The sequence below is a fragment of the Pseudophryne corroboree genome, chromosome 9 (genome assembly GCF_028390025.1).
Source record: "Pseudophryne corroboree isolate aPseCor3 chromosome 9, aPseCor3.hap2, whole genome shotgun sequence".
Taxonomy (NCBI): Eukaryota; Metazoa; Chordata; class Amphibia; order Anura; family Myobatrachidae; genus Pseudophryne; species Pseudophryne corroboree.
Genome location: NC_086452.1, coordinates 364291610 through 364311199, shown reverse-complemented (window position 1 = coordinate 364311199; position 19590 = coordinate 364291610). Strand labels below are relative to the sequence as shown.

The window sequence follows — 19590 nt, the reverse complement described above, 5'->3', positions numbered from 1 at the left end:
CCGATAAGCGGATTAATGCTGATTGAATGTATGCCGCAGCAGCACGTTTGTTCCTGGATTTTACAGCTATAAATATCCTCTAAATCAGTCAGTATTCAGTGTATACACGATAGTAAACCACATCAGCACACTGCTAATTGAAGAAGTACTTTACAGTCGGATTGTAATTAATTAATTAGTCATGGTAGTGTGTTCACGATAGTAAACTACGTTAGCACACTGCTAATTGAGGAAGTACCTTATAATCGGACTATAATTACTCCTACAAGTGCCTCCATTACCATTTATATATTTTTCACCTGTGGTCACGGGGAGCAGATAAATTACAATGTGGCCAATTCAGGATCACAATGAATATCAATACTGAGGGTATCTAATTTGACGGCAAATCAGTGGTTTAATGGGTTGCATATTAAGCTGATATATATGTATTATTCCTTCCACTGATAATTATGCTCAATCTGAATAACTTGGATTAATAATAGATCTATTTTACTACTGAATCACAGTGGATATACCACCTGTATATGCAGCAATTTGGGTATGCGAATATACCATACTGTTAATGATAGGCATATCAATTATCGATCAAGAGTGGCAAATCAATTCACGACATGTAATAGAGATCCTCCTATTTATAGGTACAAACGAATGTGCCAACCCTTGCTCGCACATTTAATATCAGCATTCTAATTAACCCCATCCAGATACAGTTAGTTTGCTGTTACAGTGGGGTAGAAACAGTAACTTCTGTGATTGAAGTGTTTATGTGATAGAGGAACACACTCGTAATTTAGTCAATTTTGCAATAAAGTTGTCTCTTTAATTCCCAATGAGCATAACGACACACGCCTTATGAAACATCGCTCAGTTTCATTGATCAATACACCTTATTCACTTCACACCACTGGTGATACAGCTGTGTGTATACATTAGGAGTGAATGCTCGGGCGGTATAGGATAGCAAATCCAGGGCATACAAATCCGTATAAATACCAACCCCCGGCTCTACTCCAAAGTTGAGAAAAGGAAACAATTTATTGACACATATGGGCTGTTGGTCGTAGTGTGTGTGAGACATACAAAGGATCTACAATAATATACTCATACCATAGCGGACACTGGGATTTGGAAGATTTCTGTAGCCATCAATTGTGGGCTCGATTTATTCATATGTATACATAACAGATTTATTTGTGAATTTATTAGTATTCCAATTAACTTCCATTTGATAGTTTTTGCAATCATCGAAGTGGAGATATTTTTTAATTTCACTATTTTTCTATCTTAGAGCACCTTATTCTTTTTCTATACGTAATTTTAACCATATATTTCGCTATGCTGACCGGTTTACGGCCTCTTAATGTGACAATAAAAGTTATGTTTTAATTTATCCCCTGTGCACCTTACCAGTACAACCCCATTCTCTTTCTTCCATATCATGTGTTGCTCATTGGTTGTCTTAGGTAGCACCCCCAAGATTGATGTATATTAAATCTTTAATTTTTGTATTGGGGTTATTAGAAGTGATTTATTTCACTTTACTACTTCTTAATATGAAATTTGAGAGTGCAGATCTTTTTTCTAGTTCTTGTTGTTGGATATCCAGCTACAACATTACCTGCTTCCAGCCCAGCTTCCAGCAGAGTACAGCTTCTCTTAAAGGGCCGGTGTCCTTTCTACAGTTTACCACTCTCCACCGGTATTATAATTTCACCGCTCTCAAACTCCTAACTTCAGCTCATATTTCATCGCTCCCAAGTTCATTTATTATTTAACTGGTTCCAGCCAGTATCCACTCCGTGCCAACAACAGTCTGGTTCCAGCCAGTATCCACAGCAGCCGTTTTATCTACAGCAGCCCAGCTTTTCCTGGAACACCAGCTGGTACAATCCTGGGTTATCTCCATTGCTACAGTCGGGCCTGGTAAGGACTTTCCATCTAGAAGATTATAAGAACTATCTCACACTACCAGTGCCCTGTGGCTCCTGCCACCCTGTAGTACCCAGGAACTGTATTATTTCTCTGCTGATTTTATGTTTCTTTTACTGCTACTGTGATGCATGGAGTTTGTCATAAATAAACATCATTGACTTTTATTCAAGTTGTCGTGGTCACGCCTTCGGGCGGTTCTTCTTCATGTTACTTACATGTCCAGGGGTCTGATACAACCTCCCAGGTTCCGGTACATCTCAGCCCCTACAACTGAGGCTGCCTCCCGTCAGCTCAGGCCCTCAGTTGTGACTGTAAGCACTGACCTAATGAATCCAGCCGGAGACCAGGATCAAGCGGCCAGGCCGATGCAAGAACTGGCAGCCCGACTAGAACATCAGGAGGCTGCACAGGGCCACATCATCCGCTGTCTCCAGGATCTCTCTACTCGGCTGGATGGGATTCAGACAACTCTCCGTGGATCAGGCGCGTCTGGTGCGTCAACCACAGTGACTCCAGCTATAACCCCACCCACCTTACCCATTTCTGCTCCACGTCTTCATCTTCCAACGCCAGCAAAATTTGACGGATCTCCAAGATTCTGCAGGGGATTTCTCAACCAGTGTGAGATTCAGTTTGAGCTACAACCGGGCAATTTTCCCAGTGACCGTACAAAAATTGCCTACATTATTTCTCTTCTCAGTGGCTCAGCCCTTGATTGGGCATCACCGTTATGGGAGAGGTCCGACACCCTGCTATCTTCTTACACTGCATTCGTGTCAACATTCAGGCGCATCTTCGACGAGCCAGGCCGGGTAACCTCAGCTTCATCCGAGATTCTCCGTTTACGCCAGGGGTCATGTACTGTAGGACAATATCTGATACAGTTCCAGATCCTGGCATCCGAACTGGCATGGAACGACGAGGCCCTGTATGCTGCATTCTGGCATGGCTTATCTGAGCGTATTAAAGATGAGTTAGCTACCAGAGACTTACCCTCTAAGTTAGATGAGCTAATCTCACTCTGCACGAAAGTTGATTTACGTTTCAGAGAGAGAGCAACTGAGCGTGGAAGATCATCTGCTCCAAAATCTTCTGCTCCTCCTCCTCGCCAACTGTCACCAACTAAAGATGAGCCCATGCAAATTGGCCGTTCCCGTTTAACTCCTGCTGAGCGCCGAAGACGTCTCTCCGAGTCTCTCTGTCTTTATTGTGCAGCTCCGTCTCACACCATTAATGCCTGTCCCAAACGTCCGGGAAACTCCAAATCCTAGCTCGCCAAGGAGAGGGCCGGCTAGGAGTAATGATCTCCTCTCCATCTCCTCAAGATTGTAGTCTCCTTCAAGTTGCTCAACGTTATCGGAACGTCATTGCCCTCCTTGATTCCGGAGCAGCTGGGAACTTTATTACCGAAGCCTATGTTAAACGGTGGTCCCTACCCACCGAGAGACTTCCTTCGTCCATTTCTTTAACTGCCGTGGATGGCAGCAAAATTTTTGATGCAGTTATTTCTTTAAGGACTCTACCAGTTCGTCTGAGAGTGGGAGTTCTTCATTCCGAACTTATTTCTTTTTTAGTGATTCCAAGAGCCACACATCCTGTGGTCCTGGGCCTTCCATGGCTCCGTCTTCACAATCCTACAATTGATTGGACGACTACGCAAATCCTGGCATGGGGTTCCTCCTGTGCTGAGACATGTTTGTTTAAAGTATTGCCTGTCTGTTCTTCCTCCCCCAGGTCGTCTGATGTTCCACCTCCTCCATATCAAGATTTCACGGATGTGTTCAGTAAAGCTTCTGCTGATATCCTTCCTCCTCATAGAGAATGGGACTGCCCGATTGATCTCGTTCCAGGGAAGGTTCCACCTCGAGGCCGAACTTATCCGTTGTCTCTGCCTGAGACGCATTCTATGGAGGAATACATTAAAGAGAACCTAGCAAAGGGGTTCATTCGACCTTCTTCTTCCCCAGCCGGCGCAGGCTTCTTTTTTGTAAAAAAGAAAGATGGTGGTCTGCGGCCGTGCATCGACTACAGAGGTTTGAACGACATTACCATCAAGAACCGTTATCCTTTACCCCTGATTACTGAGCTCTTTGACAGAGTTAGCGGAGCTACCATCTTTACAAAGCTGGACTTGAGAGGTGCATACAATCTCATCCGGATCCGTGAGGGTGACGAGTGGAAGACCGCCTTTAACACCCGTGACGGACATTATGAGTACCTCGTCATGCCCTTCGGATTGAGCAATGCTCCAGCTGTCTTCCAGCATTTTGTCAATGAGATCTTCAGAGACATTCTATACCGTCATGTCGTGGTCTATCTAGACGATATCCTCATTTTTGCCAACGATTTAGAGGAACATCGTTTTTGGGTTAAAGAGGTTCTGTCCCGTCTCCGTGTCAATCATCTCTATTGCAAATTAGAGAAATGCGTCTTTGAAGTCAAGTCCATTCCGTTTTTAGGGTACATTGTGTCCGGTTCCGGACTAGAGATGGATCCTGAGAAACTACAAGCAATCCAAAATTGGCCGGTACCCTTAACCCTCAAAGGGGTCCAGAGGTTCTTAGGGTTCGCCAACTATTACCGAAAGTTTATACGAGACTTTTCCACCATTGTGGCGCCTATTACTGCTTTCACTAAGAAGGGTGCTAACCCGTCCAAGTGGTCTGAAGAAGCCATGCAAGCATTTCATCTTTTAAAACAAAGGTTCATCTCTGCGCCTGTCCTGAAACAGCCTGACATCGACTCTCCTTTCATCTTAGAGGTGGATGCCTCCTCCGTTGGAGTAGGAGCGGTGTTATCTCAGAGGGCTAAAGATGGCCATTTACACCCTTGCAGTTTCTTCTCCCGGAAGTTCTCCCCAGCTGAGCGCAACTATGCCATTGGCGACCAGGAGTTGCTAGCCATCAAGCTCGCTCTAGAAGAGTGGAGGTATCTGTTGGAGGGAGCTTCTCATTCAATCACTATACTTACAGACCACAAGAACCTTTTATATCTGAAAGGCGCACAATGTCTCAACCCTCGTCAGGCCAGATGGGCACTTTTCTTTTCCAGGTTCGACTTTAAACTCCAGTTCTGTCCGGGCTCTCAGAATCGCAAGGCCGATGCCCTTTCCCGCTCATGGGAGCAAGAAAATGAGTCAGAGTCTTCAGACAAGCATCCTATTATAAATCCGTTGGCATTCTCCACGGTAGGGATGGACTCTACGCCCCCATCAGGGAAAAGTTTTGTGAAACCGATGCTAAGGAAGAAGCTCATGCATTGGGCCCATGCTTCCCGTTTTGCCGGACATACAGGTATCCAAAAAACCCTGGAGTTTATCTCTAGGTCCTATTGGTGGCCAACTCTGAAAAAGGACGTCTTGGAGTTTATTGCATCTTGCCCAAAGTGTGCTCAACATAAGGTATCCCGCCAGTCGCCTGCGGGGCAACTGGTTCCACTATCTGTTCCCCGTCGACCTTGGACCCATTTGTCGATGGATTTTATTACAGATTTACCCATGTGCAACAAGTTCAATACCATCTGGGTGGTAGTTGACCGGTTCACCAAGATGGCACACTTCATTCCTCTCACCGGTCTTCCGTCAGCTTCCAAGTTGGCTCAAGTATTCATACAAGAGATCTTCCAACTCCACGGTCTTCCTGAAGAAATTATCTCAGATCGAGGAGTTCAATTCACAGCCAAATTCTGGCGAAGTTTATGTCAAGTCCTCCAAGTCAAGCTAAAGTTTTCCACGGCTTACCATCCTCAGACCAATGGTCAAACCGAGAGGGTGAATCAGGACTTGGAGGCCTTCCTCCGCATCTATGTGTCCTCCTCTCAAGATGACTGGGTTCAATTACTTCCCTGGGCCGAGTTCTGTCATAACAACCAGTATCATTCTTCATCTGCTTCAACACCATTCTTCACTAACTTTGGATTCCACCCTAAAGTCCCTGAGTTCCAACCGCTTCCAGCAACTTCTGTTCCCGCAGTGGATATCACCTTGCATCAGTTTGCCAATATCTGGAAGAGCGTACGATCAGCTCTGCTCAAGGCATCGTTCAGGTACAAGAAGTTTGCGGATAAGAAGCGTCGAGCAGTTCCTGCTCTCAAGGTGGGTGATCGGGTATGGTTATCCACGAAGAATTTGAGGTTAAGAGTTCCCAGTATGAAGTTTGCACCTCGCTATATCGGTCCTTTCAAGATTGAACAAGTCATCAATCCTGTTGCTTACAGACTCCAGTTGCCTCCCTTCTTAAAAATACCCAGGACATTCCATGTTTCCCTGTTGAAACCGCTGATCTTGAATCGGTTTCATTCCTCACTTCCTCCAACTCCGAAAGTCCAAACTCAACGAGGCGTTGAGTATGAAGTAGCCAAGATCCTGGACTCACGTCACCGTTACGGTCAACTACAATATCTTATTGACTGGAAGGGTTATGGTCCTGAGGAACGTTCATGGACCAATGCTTCTGATGTCCATGCTCCTGCCTTGGTCCGGAGATTCCATTCCAAGTTTCCTCAAAAGCCAAAGAAGTGTCCTGGGGCCACTCCTAAAGGGGGGGGTGCTGTCACGATCCGGGTATCTGGACGCCATTTCTTACCCATCAGATGCCTCCTAAGGCTGGCTCAGCGCTCCAGGACCGGATCCCATCTGTTATCCTGATGTTTACATTCCTGTATCCTCTCCTGTCACTCTGAGACGCTGTCACAGTAAACGCCATATTACACCTGGCATGGCGTCTCCCGCGGCCTCCGCCGCCGTCCCTGAGCTTCTGCATGCAGAGTGTCTGAGTGGCGATTACGTCAGCCGCGGCCTCCGCTGTGTCCGCGTGGTTGGATGTGCACCTGTCAGCTTGGCGCCTCCTGTTTCCGGTGGCCGGCGCGCCATTACTGTTTTCATTACCACATGGATTACAAACCAAACTTCCCTCCAAGTGTCTGCATGGGCGCAGCCATCTTGGATTTTGTCAGCTGATCATTTCCACCAATCTGTTCTCAGTATTGATAATCTGCATAATTGCCTAGCCAATCCCTTCCTTGCTGCAGGTATAAATACACTGTGCCTGAGCAAGGAAGGCGTCAGTGCTTTGGTTGTCAAACCTAGTTCCTGTTTGTCTCTCTCCTGTGATTGTCTTCCAGGTTCCAGCTCCTGTCTCAAGACTTCCACCATAGAGACCCGCACCAGCATTCCACCTGCGGTGTAGCCTGACTCTCCGATCCATTTTGGATTCATCTGTTTCCAGCTACAACATTACCTGCTTCCAGCCCAGCTTCCAGCAGAGTACAGCTTCTCTTAAAGGGCCGGTGTCCTTTCTACAGTTTACCACTCTCCACCGGTATTATAATTTCACCGCTCTCAAACTCCTAACTTCAGCTCATATTTCATCGCTCCCAAGTTCATTTATTATTTAACTGGTTCCAGCCAGTATCCACTCCGTGCCAACAACAGTCTGGTTCCAGCCAGTATCCACAGCAGCCGTTTTATCTACAGCAGCCCAGCTTTTCCTGGAACACCAGCTGGTACAATCCTGGGTTATCTCCATTACTACAGTCGGGCCGGGTAAGGACTTTCCATCTAGAAGATTATAAGAACTATCTCACACTACCAGTGCCCTGTGGCTCCTGCCACCCTGTAGTACCCAGGAACTGTATTATTTCTCTGCTGATTTTATGTTTCTTTTACTGCTACTGTGATGCATGGAGTTTGTCATAAATAAACATCATTGACTTTTATTCAAGTTGTCGTGGTCACGCCTTCGGGCGGTTCTTCTTCATGTTACTTACATGTCCAGGGGTCTGATACAACCTCCCAGGTTCCGGTACATCTCAGCCCCTACAACTGAGGCTGCCTCCCGTCAGCTCAGGCCCTCAGTTGTGACACCCCGTCCTTGTTGAAGTAGGGGCACCTTGAGTATTACCTGCTGGGAATACCGCTTATTAATTGCCTCTAGCACAGCCTCCCTGCCTGAGGGAGTTGTCAGCAAGGCATATTTTAGTAAACGGCTGGGGGGAGACATCTCGAATTCCAGCTTGTACCCCTGAAATACTACTTGAAAGAAACAGGGATCCACCTGTGAGCGAGCCCACTAATTGCTGAAATTTTTGAGACGGCCCCCCACCGTACCTGGCTACACCTGTGGAGCACCTGCGTCATGGTGTGGACTCACAGGAGGCGGGGGAAGAATCTTGATTCTGGGAACAGGCTGACTGGTGCAGCTTTTTCCCTCTACCCTTGTCTCTGTACAGAAAGGAAGCGCCATTTGACCCGCTTGCTTTTCTGAAGCCTTTGTCTGTGAGGAAACCTGAGGTAAAATTATTTCTTCCCAGCAGTTGCTGTGGATACGAGGTCCCAGAGACCATCCCCAAATAATTCCTCACCCTTATAAGGCTCTCTATGCGCTTTTTAAGTCAGCATCACCTGTCCAGTGACAGGTCTCTAATACCCTCCTGACAGAATGGACATTACATTTATTTTGGATGCCAGCCGGCAAAATATCCCTCTGTGCATCCCCCATATATAAGACGACGTCTTTAATATGTTTTTATGTTTGCCAACTAGTATCCCTGTTTGACAGGGTCACCGACCACGCTGCAGCAGCACTATCTGCAGGTCTCAGTCTAGTACCTGAGTGTGTAAATACAGACTTCAGGATAGCCTCCTGTTTTTTATCAACAGGTACCTGTTAAAGTGGCCGTATCCTAAGACGGCAGTGCCACCTTTTTTGACAAACGTGTGAGCGCCTTATCCACCCTAGGGGATATCTCCCAGCGTAACTTATCCTCCTGGCGGGAAAGGGTACGCCATCAGTAACTTTTTATAAATTACCAGTTTCTTAACGGGGGAACCCACGCTTTTCACATACTTCCTTTATTCATCTGATGGGGGAACAAAACACTGCCTGTTTTTTCTCCCCAAACCTAAAACCCATTTTTAGAGGTGCTTGGGTTAAAGTCAGAAATGTATAACACATTTTTTATTGCCGGGATCAAGTCACGGATATTCCTAGTGGATTGTGTATATGTCTCCACCTTGTCGACACTGGAGTCAGACTCCGTGTCGACATCTGTGTCTGCCATCTGAGAGAGCGGGCGTTTTTGAGCCCCTGATGGCCTTTGAGACGCCTGGGCAGGCGCGGGCTGCGAAGCCGGCTGTCCCACAGCTGTTACGTCATCCACCCTTTTATGTAAGGAGTTGACACTGTCGGTTAATACCTTTCACCTATCCATCCATTCTGGTGTCGGCCCCACAGGGGGCGACATCACATATATCGGCCTCTGTTCCGTCACCATATAAGCCTCCTCATTCAACATGTCGACACCGCCGTACCGACACACCGCAGACACACAGGGAATGCTCTAAACGAGGACAGGACCCACAAAAGCCCTTTGGGGGGATAGAGTGAGAGTATGCCAGCACACACCAGAGCGCTATATAATGCAGGGACTAACTAAGTTATGTCCCCTATAGCTGCTGTTTTTATATATAATGTATACTGCGCCTAAATTTAGTGCCCCCCCTCTCTTTATTAACCCTTTGTAGACTGCAGGGGAGAGCTAGGGAGCTTCCATCCAGCGGAGCTGTGAGGGAAAATGGCGCCAGTGTGCTGAGGAGATAGGCTCCGCCCCTTTTTCGCGGCCTATTCTCCCGTTTTTTATGGAATTCTGGCAGGGGTATTTACCTCATATATAGCCCCTGGGGCTATATATTGAGGTATTTTAGCCAGCCAAGGTGTTTTTATTGCTGCCTCAGGGCGCCCCCCCCAGCGCCCTGCACCCTCAGTGACCGGAGTGTGAAGTGTGTGAGAGGAGCAATGGCGCACAGCTGCAGTGCTGTGCGCTACCTTGGTGAAGACAGAGTCTTCATGCCGCCGATTTTCCGGACCATCTTCTTGCTTCTGGCTCTGTAAGGGGGACGGCGGCGCGGCTCCGGGACCGAACACCAAGGCTGGGCCTGCGGTCGATCCCTCTGGAGCTAATGGTGTCCAGTAGCCTAAGAAGCCCAATCCGGCTGCAAGCAGGCGAGTTCGCTTCTTCTCCCCTTAGTCCCTCGCTGCAGTGAGCCTGTTGCCAGCAGGTCTCACTGAAAATAAAAAAATCTAAGACTATTACTTTCTAAGAGCTCAGGAGAGCCCCTAGTGTGCATCCAACCTCAGCCGGGCACGAAATCTAACAGAGGCTTGGAGGAGGGTCATAGTGGGAGGAGCCAGTGCACACCAGGTAGTCTAAGATCTTTCTAGAGTGCCCAGCCTCCTTCGGAGCCCGCTATTCCCCATGGTCCTTACGGAGTTCCCAGCATCCACTAGGACGTCAGAGAAATATATATATATCACTACTGCAGGACAGGTATATATTGTATAATGACGGACCTGCTGGACACTGTCAGCACTGCAGACTCCTAAACTACTAGTATGAAGAAGATAGAAAAAAAAAAACCCACCACAGGTAGGTATACAATTATGGACGAGCGACTGCCGACACAGAGGTAGCTACAGCCGTGGACTACCGTACTGCGTCTGCTAGTATAGACTGGATGATAATGATATAAAAAATATATATATATCACTACTGCAGGACAGGTATATATTGTATAATGACGGACCTGCTGGACACTGTCAGCACTGCAGACTCCTAAACTACTAGTATGAAGAAGATAGAAAAAAAAACCCCACCACAGGTAGGTATACAATTATGGACGAGCGACTGCCGACACAGAGGTAGCTACAGCCGTGGACTACCGTACTGCGTCTGCTAGTATAGACTTAGACTGGATGATAATGATATAAAAAAATAAGATTTTACTTACCGATAAATCTATTTCTCGTAGTCCGTAGTGGATGCTGGGGACTCCGTCAGGACCATGGGGATATAGCGGCTCCGCAGGAGACAGGGCACAATAATAAAAGCTTTAGGATCAGGTGGTGTGCACTGGCTCCTCCCCCTATGACCCTCCTCCAAGCCTCAGTTAGGATACTGTGCCCGGACGAGCGTGCATAATAAGGAAGGATATTGAATCCCGGGTAAGACTCATACCAGCCACACCAATCACACCGTACAACCTGTGATCTGAACCCAGTTAACAGTATGATAACAACGAAGGAGCCTCTGAAAAGATGGCTCACAACAAGAATAACCCGATTTTTGTAACAATAACTATGTACAAGTATTGCAGACAATCCGCACTTGGGATGGGCGCCCAGCATCCACTACGGACTACGAGAAATAGATTTATCGGTAAGTAAAATCTTATTTTCTCTGACGTCCTAGTGGATGCTGGGGACTCCGTCAGGACCATGGGGATTATACCAAAGCTCCCAAACGGGCGGGAGAGTGCGGATGACCCTGCAGCACCGAATGAGAGAACTCCATGTCCTCCTCAGCCAGGGTATCAAATTTGTAGAATTTAGCAAACGTGTTTTCCCCTGACCAAGTAACTGCTCGGCAAAGTTGTAAAGCCGAGACCCCTCGGGCAGTCGCCCAAGATGAGCCCCCTTCCTTTTGGAATGGGCTTTTACCGATTTTGGCTGTGGCAGGCCTGCCACAGAATGTGTAAACTGAATTGTATTACAAATCCAGCGAGCAATCGTCTGCTTAGAAGCAGGAGCACCCATCTTGTTGGGTGCATACAGGCTAAACAGCGAGTCAGATTTTCTGACTCCAGCCTTCCTGGAAACATATTTTTCAGGGCCCTGACAACGTCAAGTAACTTGGAGTCCTCCAAGTCCCTAGTACCCGCAGGTACCACAATAGGTTGGTTCATGTGAAAAACAGAAAACACCTTAAGGAGAAATTGAGGACGAGTCCTCAATTCTGCCCTGTCAGAATGAAAAATTAAGTAAGGGCTTTATATATGATAAAGCCGCCAATTCTGACACACGCCTGGCTGAAGCCAGGGCTAATAGCATCGTCACCTTCCATGTGAGATATTTTAAGTCCACAGTGGTGAGTGGTTCAAACCAATGTGACTTTAGGAAACTCAAAACAACATTGAGATCCCAAGGTGCCACTGGGGCACAAAAGGAGGCTGTATATGCAGTACCCCTTTTACAAACATCTGAACGTCAGGCACTAAAGCCAGTTCTTTCTGGAAGAAATTCGACAGGGCCGAAATTTGAACCTTAATGGACCCTAATTTTAGGCCCATAGACAGTCCTGTTTTCAGGAAATGTAGGAAACGACCCAGTTGGAATTCCTCTGTAGGGGCCTTCTTGGCCTCACACCACGCAACATATCTTCGCCAAATGCGGTGAAAATGTTTTATGGTTACATCCTTCCTGTCTTCGACCAGGGTAGGGATGACTTCATCTGGAATGCCCTTTCAGGATCCGGCGTTCAACCGCCATGCCGTCAAACGCGGCCGCGGTAAGTCTTGGAACAGACAAGGCCCCTGCTGGAGCAGGTCCTTTCTTAAAGGTAGAGGCCACGGGTCTTCCGTGAACATCTCTTGAAGTTTCGGGTACCAAGTCCTTCTTGGCCAATCCGGAACCACGAGTATCATTCTTACTCATCTCCCTCTTATGATTCTCAGTACTATTTGTATGAGAGGCATAGGAGGGAACACATACTCTGACTGGTACATCCACAGTGTTACCAGAGCGTCCACCGCTATTGCCTGAGGGTCCCTTGACCTGGCACAATATCTAGTTTTTTGTTCAGGCGGGACGCCATCATGTCCACCTTTGGTTTTTCACAACGGTTTACAATCATGTGGAAGACTTCCCGATGAAGTCCCCACTCTCCCGGGTGGAGGTCATGCCTGCTGAGGAAGTCTGCTTCCCAGTTTTCCACTCCCGGAATGAACACTGCTGAGAGTGTTATCACATGATTTTTCGCCCAGCGAAGAATCCTTGCAGTTTCTGCCATTTTCCTCCTGCTTCTTGTGCCGCCCTGTCTGTTTACGTGGGCGACTGCCGTGATGTTGTCCCACTGGATCAATACCGGCTGACCTTGAAGCAGAGGTCTTGCTAAGCTTAGAGCATTGTAAATTGCCCTTAGCTCCAGTATATTTATGTGGAGAGAAGTCTCCAGACTCGATCACACTCTCTGGAAATTTTTTCCTTGTGTGACTGCTCCCCAGCCACTCAGGCTGGCATCCGTGGTCACCAGGACCCAGTCCTGAATGCCGAATCTGCGGCCCTTTCATAGATGAGCACTCTGCAGCCACCGCAGAAGAAACACCCTTGTCCTTGGAGACAGGGTTATCCGCTGATGCATCTGAAGATGCGATCCGGACCATTTTTCCAGCAGATCCCACGTAAAGGTTCTTGCGTGAAATCTACCGAATGGGATCGCTTTGTAAGAAACCACCATTTTTCACAGGATCCTTGTGCAATGATGCACTGATACTTTTCCTGGTTTTAGGAGGTTCCTGACTAGCTCGGATAACTCCCTGGCTTTCTTCTCCGGGAGAAAACATCCTTTTCTGGACTGTGTCCAGAATCATCCCTAGGAACAGTAGACGTGTCGTCGGAAAAAACTGCGATTTTGGAATATTTAGAATCCACTCGTGCTGTCGTAGAACTACTTAAGATAGTGCTACTCCGACCTCCAACTGTTCTCTGGACCTTGCCCTTATCAGGAAAGCGTCCATATTTCTTTTAAGAAGAATCATCATTTCGGCCATTACCTTGGTAAAGACCCGGGGTGCCGTGGACAATCCAAACGGCAGCGTCTGAACTGATAGTGACAGTTCTGTACCACGAACCTGAGGTACCCTTGGTGAGAAGGGCAAATTTGGACATGTAGGTAAGCGTCCCTGATATCCAGTGACACCATATCGTCCTCTTCTTCCTGGTTCGCTATCACTGCTCTGAGTGACTCCATCTTGATTTGAACGCTTGTATGTAAGTGTTCAAATATTTCAGATCTCACCTAGCCGTCTGGCTTCAGTACCACAATATAGTGTGGAATAATACCCCTTCCCTTGTTGTAGAAGGGGTACTTTGATTATCACCTGCTGGGAATACAGCCTGTGAATTGTTCCCAATACTGCCTCCCTGTCGGAGGGAGACGTTGGTAAAGCAGACTTCAGGAACTTGTGAGGGGGAGACGTCTCGAATTTCCAATGTACACCTGGGATACTACGTGTAGGATCCAGGAGTCCACTTGTGAGTGAGCCCACTGCGTGCTGAAACTCTTGAGATGACCCCCTACCGCACCTGAGTCCGCTTGTACGGCCCCAGCGTCATGCTGCGGACTTGGCAGAAGCTGTGGAGGGCTTCTGTTCCTGGGAATGGGCTGCCTGCTGCAGTCTTCTTCCCTTTCCTCTACCCCTGGGCAGATATGACTGGCCCTTTTGCCCGCCTGCCCTTATGGGGACGAAAGGACTGAGACTGAAAAGACTGTGTCCTTTTCTGCTGAGATGTGACTTGGGGTAACAAAAGGTGGATTTTTCAGCTGTTGCCATGGCCACCAGGTCCGATGGACCGCCCCTTTATACGGCAATAGTTCCATGTGCCGTCTGGAATCTGCATCACCTGACCACTGTCGTCTGGCAGATATGGACATCACATTTACTCTTGATGCCAGAATGCAAATATCCCTCTGCGCATCTCGCATATATAGAAATGCATCCTTAAAATGCTCTATAGTCAATAAAATCTTGTCCCTGTCAAGGGTATCAATATTTTCAGTCAGGAAATCCGACCAAGCCCCCTCAGCGCTGCACATCCAGGCTGAGGCGATTGCTGGTCGTAGTATAACACCAGTATATGTGTATATACTTTTAGGATATTTTTCAGCTTCCTATCAGCTGGCTCCTTGAGGGCTGCCGTATCTGGAGACGGTAACGCCACTTGTTTTTATAAGCGTGTGAGCGCCTTATTCACCCTAAGGTGTGTTTCCCAACTCGCCCTAACTTCTGGCGGGAAAGGGTATGCCGCCAATAATTTTCTATCGGAGGAAACCCACGTATCATCACACACTTCATTTAATTTATCTGATTCAGGAAAAACTACAAGTAGTTTATTCACACCCTACATAATACCCTTATTTGTGGTACTTGTAGTATCAGAAATATGTAACACCTCCTTCATTGCCCTTAACATGAAACGTGTGGCCCTAAAGGAAAATACGTTTGTTTCTTCACCGTCGACACTGGAGTCAGTGTCCGTGTCTGTGTCTGTGTCGACCGACTGAGGTAAATGGGCGTTTTTACAAGCCCCTGACGGTGTCTGAGACGCCTGGACAGGTACTAATTTGTTTGCCGGCCGTCTCATGTCGTCAACCGACCTTACAGCGTGTTGACATTATCACGTAATTCCTAAATAAGCCATCCATTCCAGTGTCGACTCCCTAGAGTGACATCACCAATACAGGCAATTTGCTCCGCCTCCTCACCAACATCGTCCTCCTACATGTCGACACACACGTACCGACACACAGCACACACACAGGGAATGCTCTGACAGAGGACAGGACCCCACTAGCCCTTTGGGGAGACAGAGGGAGAGTTTGCCAGCACACACCAAAAACGCTATAATTATACAGGGACAACCCCTTATACAAGTGTTTTCCCTTATAGCATTTTTATATATGTAATCATATCGCCAAATAAGTGCCCCCCCTCTCTGTTTTAACCCTGTTTCTGTAGTGCAGTGCAGGGGAGAGCCTGGGAGCCTTCCTCACAGCAGAGCTGAGCAGGAAAATGGCGCCTTGTGCTGAGGAGAATAGGCCCCGCCCCCTTTTCGGCGGGCTCTTCTCCCGGAGTTTGTGAGATCTGGCAGGGGTTAAATACATCCATATAGCCTCAAGGGCTATATGTGATGTATTTTAGCCATAAAAAGGTATTATACATTGCTGCCCAGGGCGCCCCCCCCCAGCGCCCTGCACCCTCAGTGACAGTTGGTGACTGTTGGTGAAGTGTGCTGACAACAATGGCGCACAGCTGCAGTGCTGTGCGCTACCTTATGAAGACTGAAAGTCTTCTGCCGCCTGTTTCTGGACCTCTTCAACTTCGGCATCTGCAAGGGGGGTCGGCGGCACGGCTCCGGGACGAACCCCAGGGTGAGACCTGTGTTCCGACTCCCTCTGGAGCTAATGGTGTCCAGTAGCCTAAGAAGCAAATCCATCCTGCACGCAGGTGAGTTTTCTTCTCTCCCCTAAGTCCCTCGTAGCAGTGAGCCTGTTGCCAGCAGGACTCACTGAAAATAAAAAACCTAACTTAAACTTTTATTCTAAGCAGCTCAGGAGAGCCACCTAGATTGCACCCTTCTCGTCGGGCACAAAAATCTAACTGAGGCTTGGAGGAGGGTCATAGGGGGAGGAGCCAGTGCACACCACCTGATCCTAAAGCTTTTATTATTGTGCCCTGTCTCCTGCGGAGCCGCTATATCCCCATGGTCCTGACGGAGTCCCCAGCATCCACTAGGACGTCAGAGAAATATATATATATCACTACTGCAGGACAGGTATATATTGTATAATGACGGACCTGCTGGACACTGTCAGCACTGCAGACTCCTAAACTACTAGTATGAAGAAGATAGAAAAAAAAAAACCCACCACAGGTAGGTATACAATTATGGACGAGCGACTGCCGACATAGAGGTAGCTACAGCCGTGGACTACCGTACTGCGTCTGCTAGTATAGACTGGATGATAATGATATAAAAAATATATATATATCACTACTGCAGGACAGGTATATATTGTATAATGACGGACCTGCTGGACACTGTCAGCACTGCAGACTCCTAAACTACTAGTATGAAGAAGAAAGAAAAAAAAAACCCACCACAGGTAGGTATACAATTATGGACGAGCGACTGCCGACACAGAGGTAGCTACAGCCGTGGACTACCGTACTGCGTCTGCTAGTATAGACTGGATGATAATGATATAAAAAATATATATATATCACTACTGCAGGACAGGTATATATTGTATAATGACGGACCTGCTGGACACTGTCAGCACTGCAGACTCCTAAACTACTAGTATGAAGAAGATAGAAATATAATGAATGACGGACCTGCTGGACACTGTCAGCAGAATGCGTTTATAGAATTAAAAAAAAAAACACCACACGAGTGTTTAACTTTTTCAGGCAGACAATATACTGGTGGTCACTGCTGGTCAGTCACACTGGCACTCTGGCAGCAAAAGTGTGCACTGTTAAATATGTACTCCTGCTATAACTGCTCCCCAGTCTCCCCCACAATTAAGCTGTGTGAGCAGTGAGCACTACTCAGCACAGTCAGATATACATAGATGATATTATCATGCAGCACACTGAGGCTGAGCACAGATATGGTATGTGACTGTGTATCGTTTTTTTTCAGGCAGAGAACGGATTATATTAAATGATAAATAAAACTGGTGGTCACCACTAGTATAACTATCAGCAAAACTCTGCACTCTCTGAGTACTCCTAATGCTCCAGTAAATCAAGTGTCTCTGTCTCACTCTCTATCTAAACGGAGAGGACGCCAGCCACGTCCTCTCCCTATCAATCTCAATGCACGTGTGAAAATGGCGGCGACGCGCGGCTCCTTATATAGAATCCGAGTCTCGCGATAGAATACGAGCCTCGCGAGAATCCGACAGCGGGATGATGACGTTTGGGCGCGCTCGGGTTAGCCGAGCAAGGCGGGAAGATCCGAGTCTGCCTCGGACCCGTGTAAAAAGCGTGAAGTTCGGGGGGGGTTCGGTTTTTGAGGAACCGAACCCGCTCATCTCTAATGGATAGGGCAGAATTGAGGACTCGTCCCCAGTTTCTCCCTAAGGTGGTATCTGCTTTTTACTTGAACCAACCTATTGTGGTGCCTGCGGCTACTAGGGACTTGGAGGATTCCAAGTTACTGGATGTAGTCAGGGCCTTGAAACTTTATGTTTCCAGGACGGCTGGAGTCAGGAAGACTGACTCGCTTTTTGTCCTGTATGCACCCAACAAGATAGGTGCTCCTGCTTCTAAGCAGACTATTGCTCGCTGGATTTGTAGCACAATTCAGCTGGCGCATTCTGCGGCTGGATTGCCGCATCCTAAATCAGTGAAAGCCCATTCCACGAGGAAAGTGGGCTCATCTTGGGCGGCTGCCCGAGGGGTCTCGGCTTTACAACTTTGCCGAGCTGCAACTTGGTCAGGGGCAAACACGTTTGCTAAATTCTACAAATTTGATACCCTGGCTGAGGAGGACCTTGAGTTCACTCATTCGGTGCTGCAGAGTCATCCGCACTCTCCCGCCCGTTTGGGAGCTTTGGTATAATCCCCATGGTCCTTACGGAGTCCCCAGCATCCACTAGGACGTCAGAGAAAATAAGATTTTACTCACCGGTAAATCTATTTCTCGTAGTCCGTAGTGGATGCTGGGCGCCCATCCCAAGTGCGGATTGTCTGCAATACTTGTATATAGTTATTGCCTAACTAAAGGGTTATTGTTGAGCCATCTGTTGTGAGGCTCAGTTATATTTCATACTGTTAACTGGGTATATTATCACGAGTTATACGGTGTGATTGGTGTGGCTGGTATGAGTCTTACCCGGGATTCAAAATCCTTCCTTATTGTGTCAGCTCGTCCGGGCACAGTATCCTAACTGAGGTCTGGAGGAGGGGCATAGAGGGAGGAGCCAGTGCACACCAGATAGTACCAAATCTTTCTTATAGAGTGCCCAGTCTCCTGCGGAGCCCGTCTATTCCCCATGGTCCTTACGGAGTCCCCAGCATCCACTACGGACTACGAGAAATAGATTTACCGGTGAGTAAAATCTTATTTATACTATCATCTTTAATTTATTAGCTGTTCTTGTAATACAAATCACAGTCCCATCGGCACACACAGCCATCACTGTTCATGACGCACGGAAGCTGTATCACTATTTCAATACAATACTGGCAGCCAACAATTGTCCAAAACCTCCGACCTTCAAATGGCTTGTCGCGCAAAGCATGACGGGATTTGTAGTCCCCTATGCCTCTGGGCGGCTTTTCCTTGTATGAAACACTCAAGAGACAGAACTACAAGTTCCATAGACCAGTGCGGGCGCAGCCGTTGTAAGGAAATCTGCTGGTTCAAAGAGGACTGGGGAAAAAAAAAAAAAAAAAGCTGAAACCCGGTTCGCCATAAGCAACGTGTGCGGTGACGGCCCGAGTACTGGCGAGCGGTGAGACTGCCTGCGTCAGCTTTATATATTGTGTGATAGAAAAGGGATGTGTGAGGGGATGATCGCTTCTTGTCAGCAGCTTGGTGGTTTTGGCGGGATGGTCAGGGCATAGCTGTCACTGGCAGTGGCGTCTCTCTTGTGTGCGCCTGCCGGTAACAGCCATTCTCCTGACAGGAAGCATGCACTGTTTATTACAGTACATGGGGGCAACGGGGAGGAGGCCAGGCATCAGGTCTCATGTATTAATTCATTGTGTCAGCGGTTGTATATCATCATGTCATTCAAGCTGGTATATAGTGTATTATATAAGGTTTTATGCCAATGTTTTTCTTATGTTAACTCCTCTTGACTGCATTTTTGTACAAAAAAAGAGGTGATTACTGCATATAGTATGTTTTGAAGGCTGTCCGTGGAGAAATCCAAGATTTCTGCGGCAATGCCATACCCAGCTATGGCAGCAAGGTAGATGCTAGAATCAAGTGGGCTAAGGGACCTTTTCCGTAAGGGGGAGGAGTTACGACGCAAGGGGGAGGAGCTAGGCCAGCGGGATAGTTCCTCTACTATCCACGCCACCAA

At 47.5% G+C, this 19590-nt stretch overlaps 1 protein-coding gene across 3 annotated transcripts in view; it reads left to right on the top strand.

The window, feature by feature from the left end:
• The first annotated feature begins 18889 nt into the window (after positions 1-18889).
• The window catches only part of RANGAP1 (Ran GTPase activating protein 1), a 198073-nt gene continuing 197372 nt past the window's right edge, over positions 18890-19590 (top strand). For 2 of the 3 annotated variants that reach the window (XM_063940734.1, XM_063940733.1), the window contains exon 1: positions 18890-19014. Coding sequence is in view for 1 of the 3 variants with exons in the window: in XM_063940732.1 (XP_063796802.1) it covers positions 19194-19303 (110 nt within the window). In the remaining 2 variants the exon portion in view is untranslated. Of the gene's footprint in view, positions 19015-19190; positions 19304-19590 lie in introns of those variants that run through there. The other variant, XM_063940732.1, reaches the window with a different exon arrangement.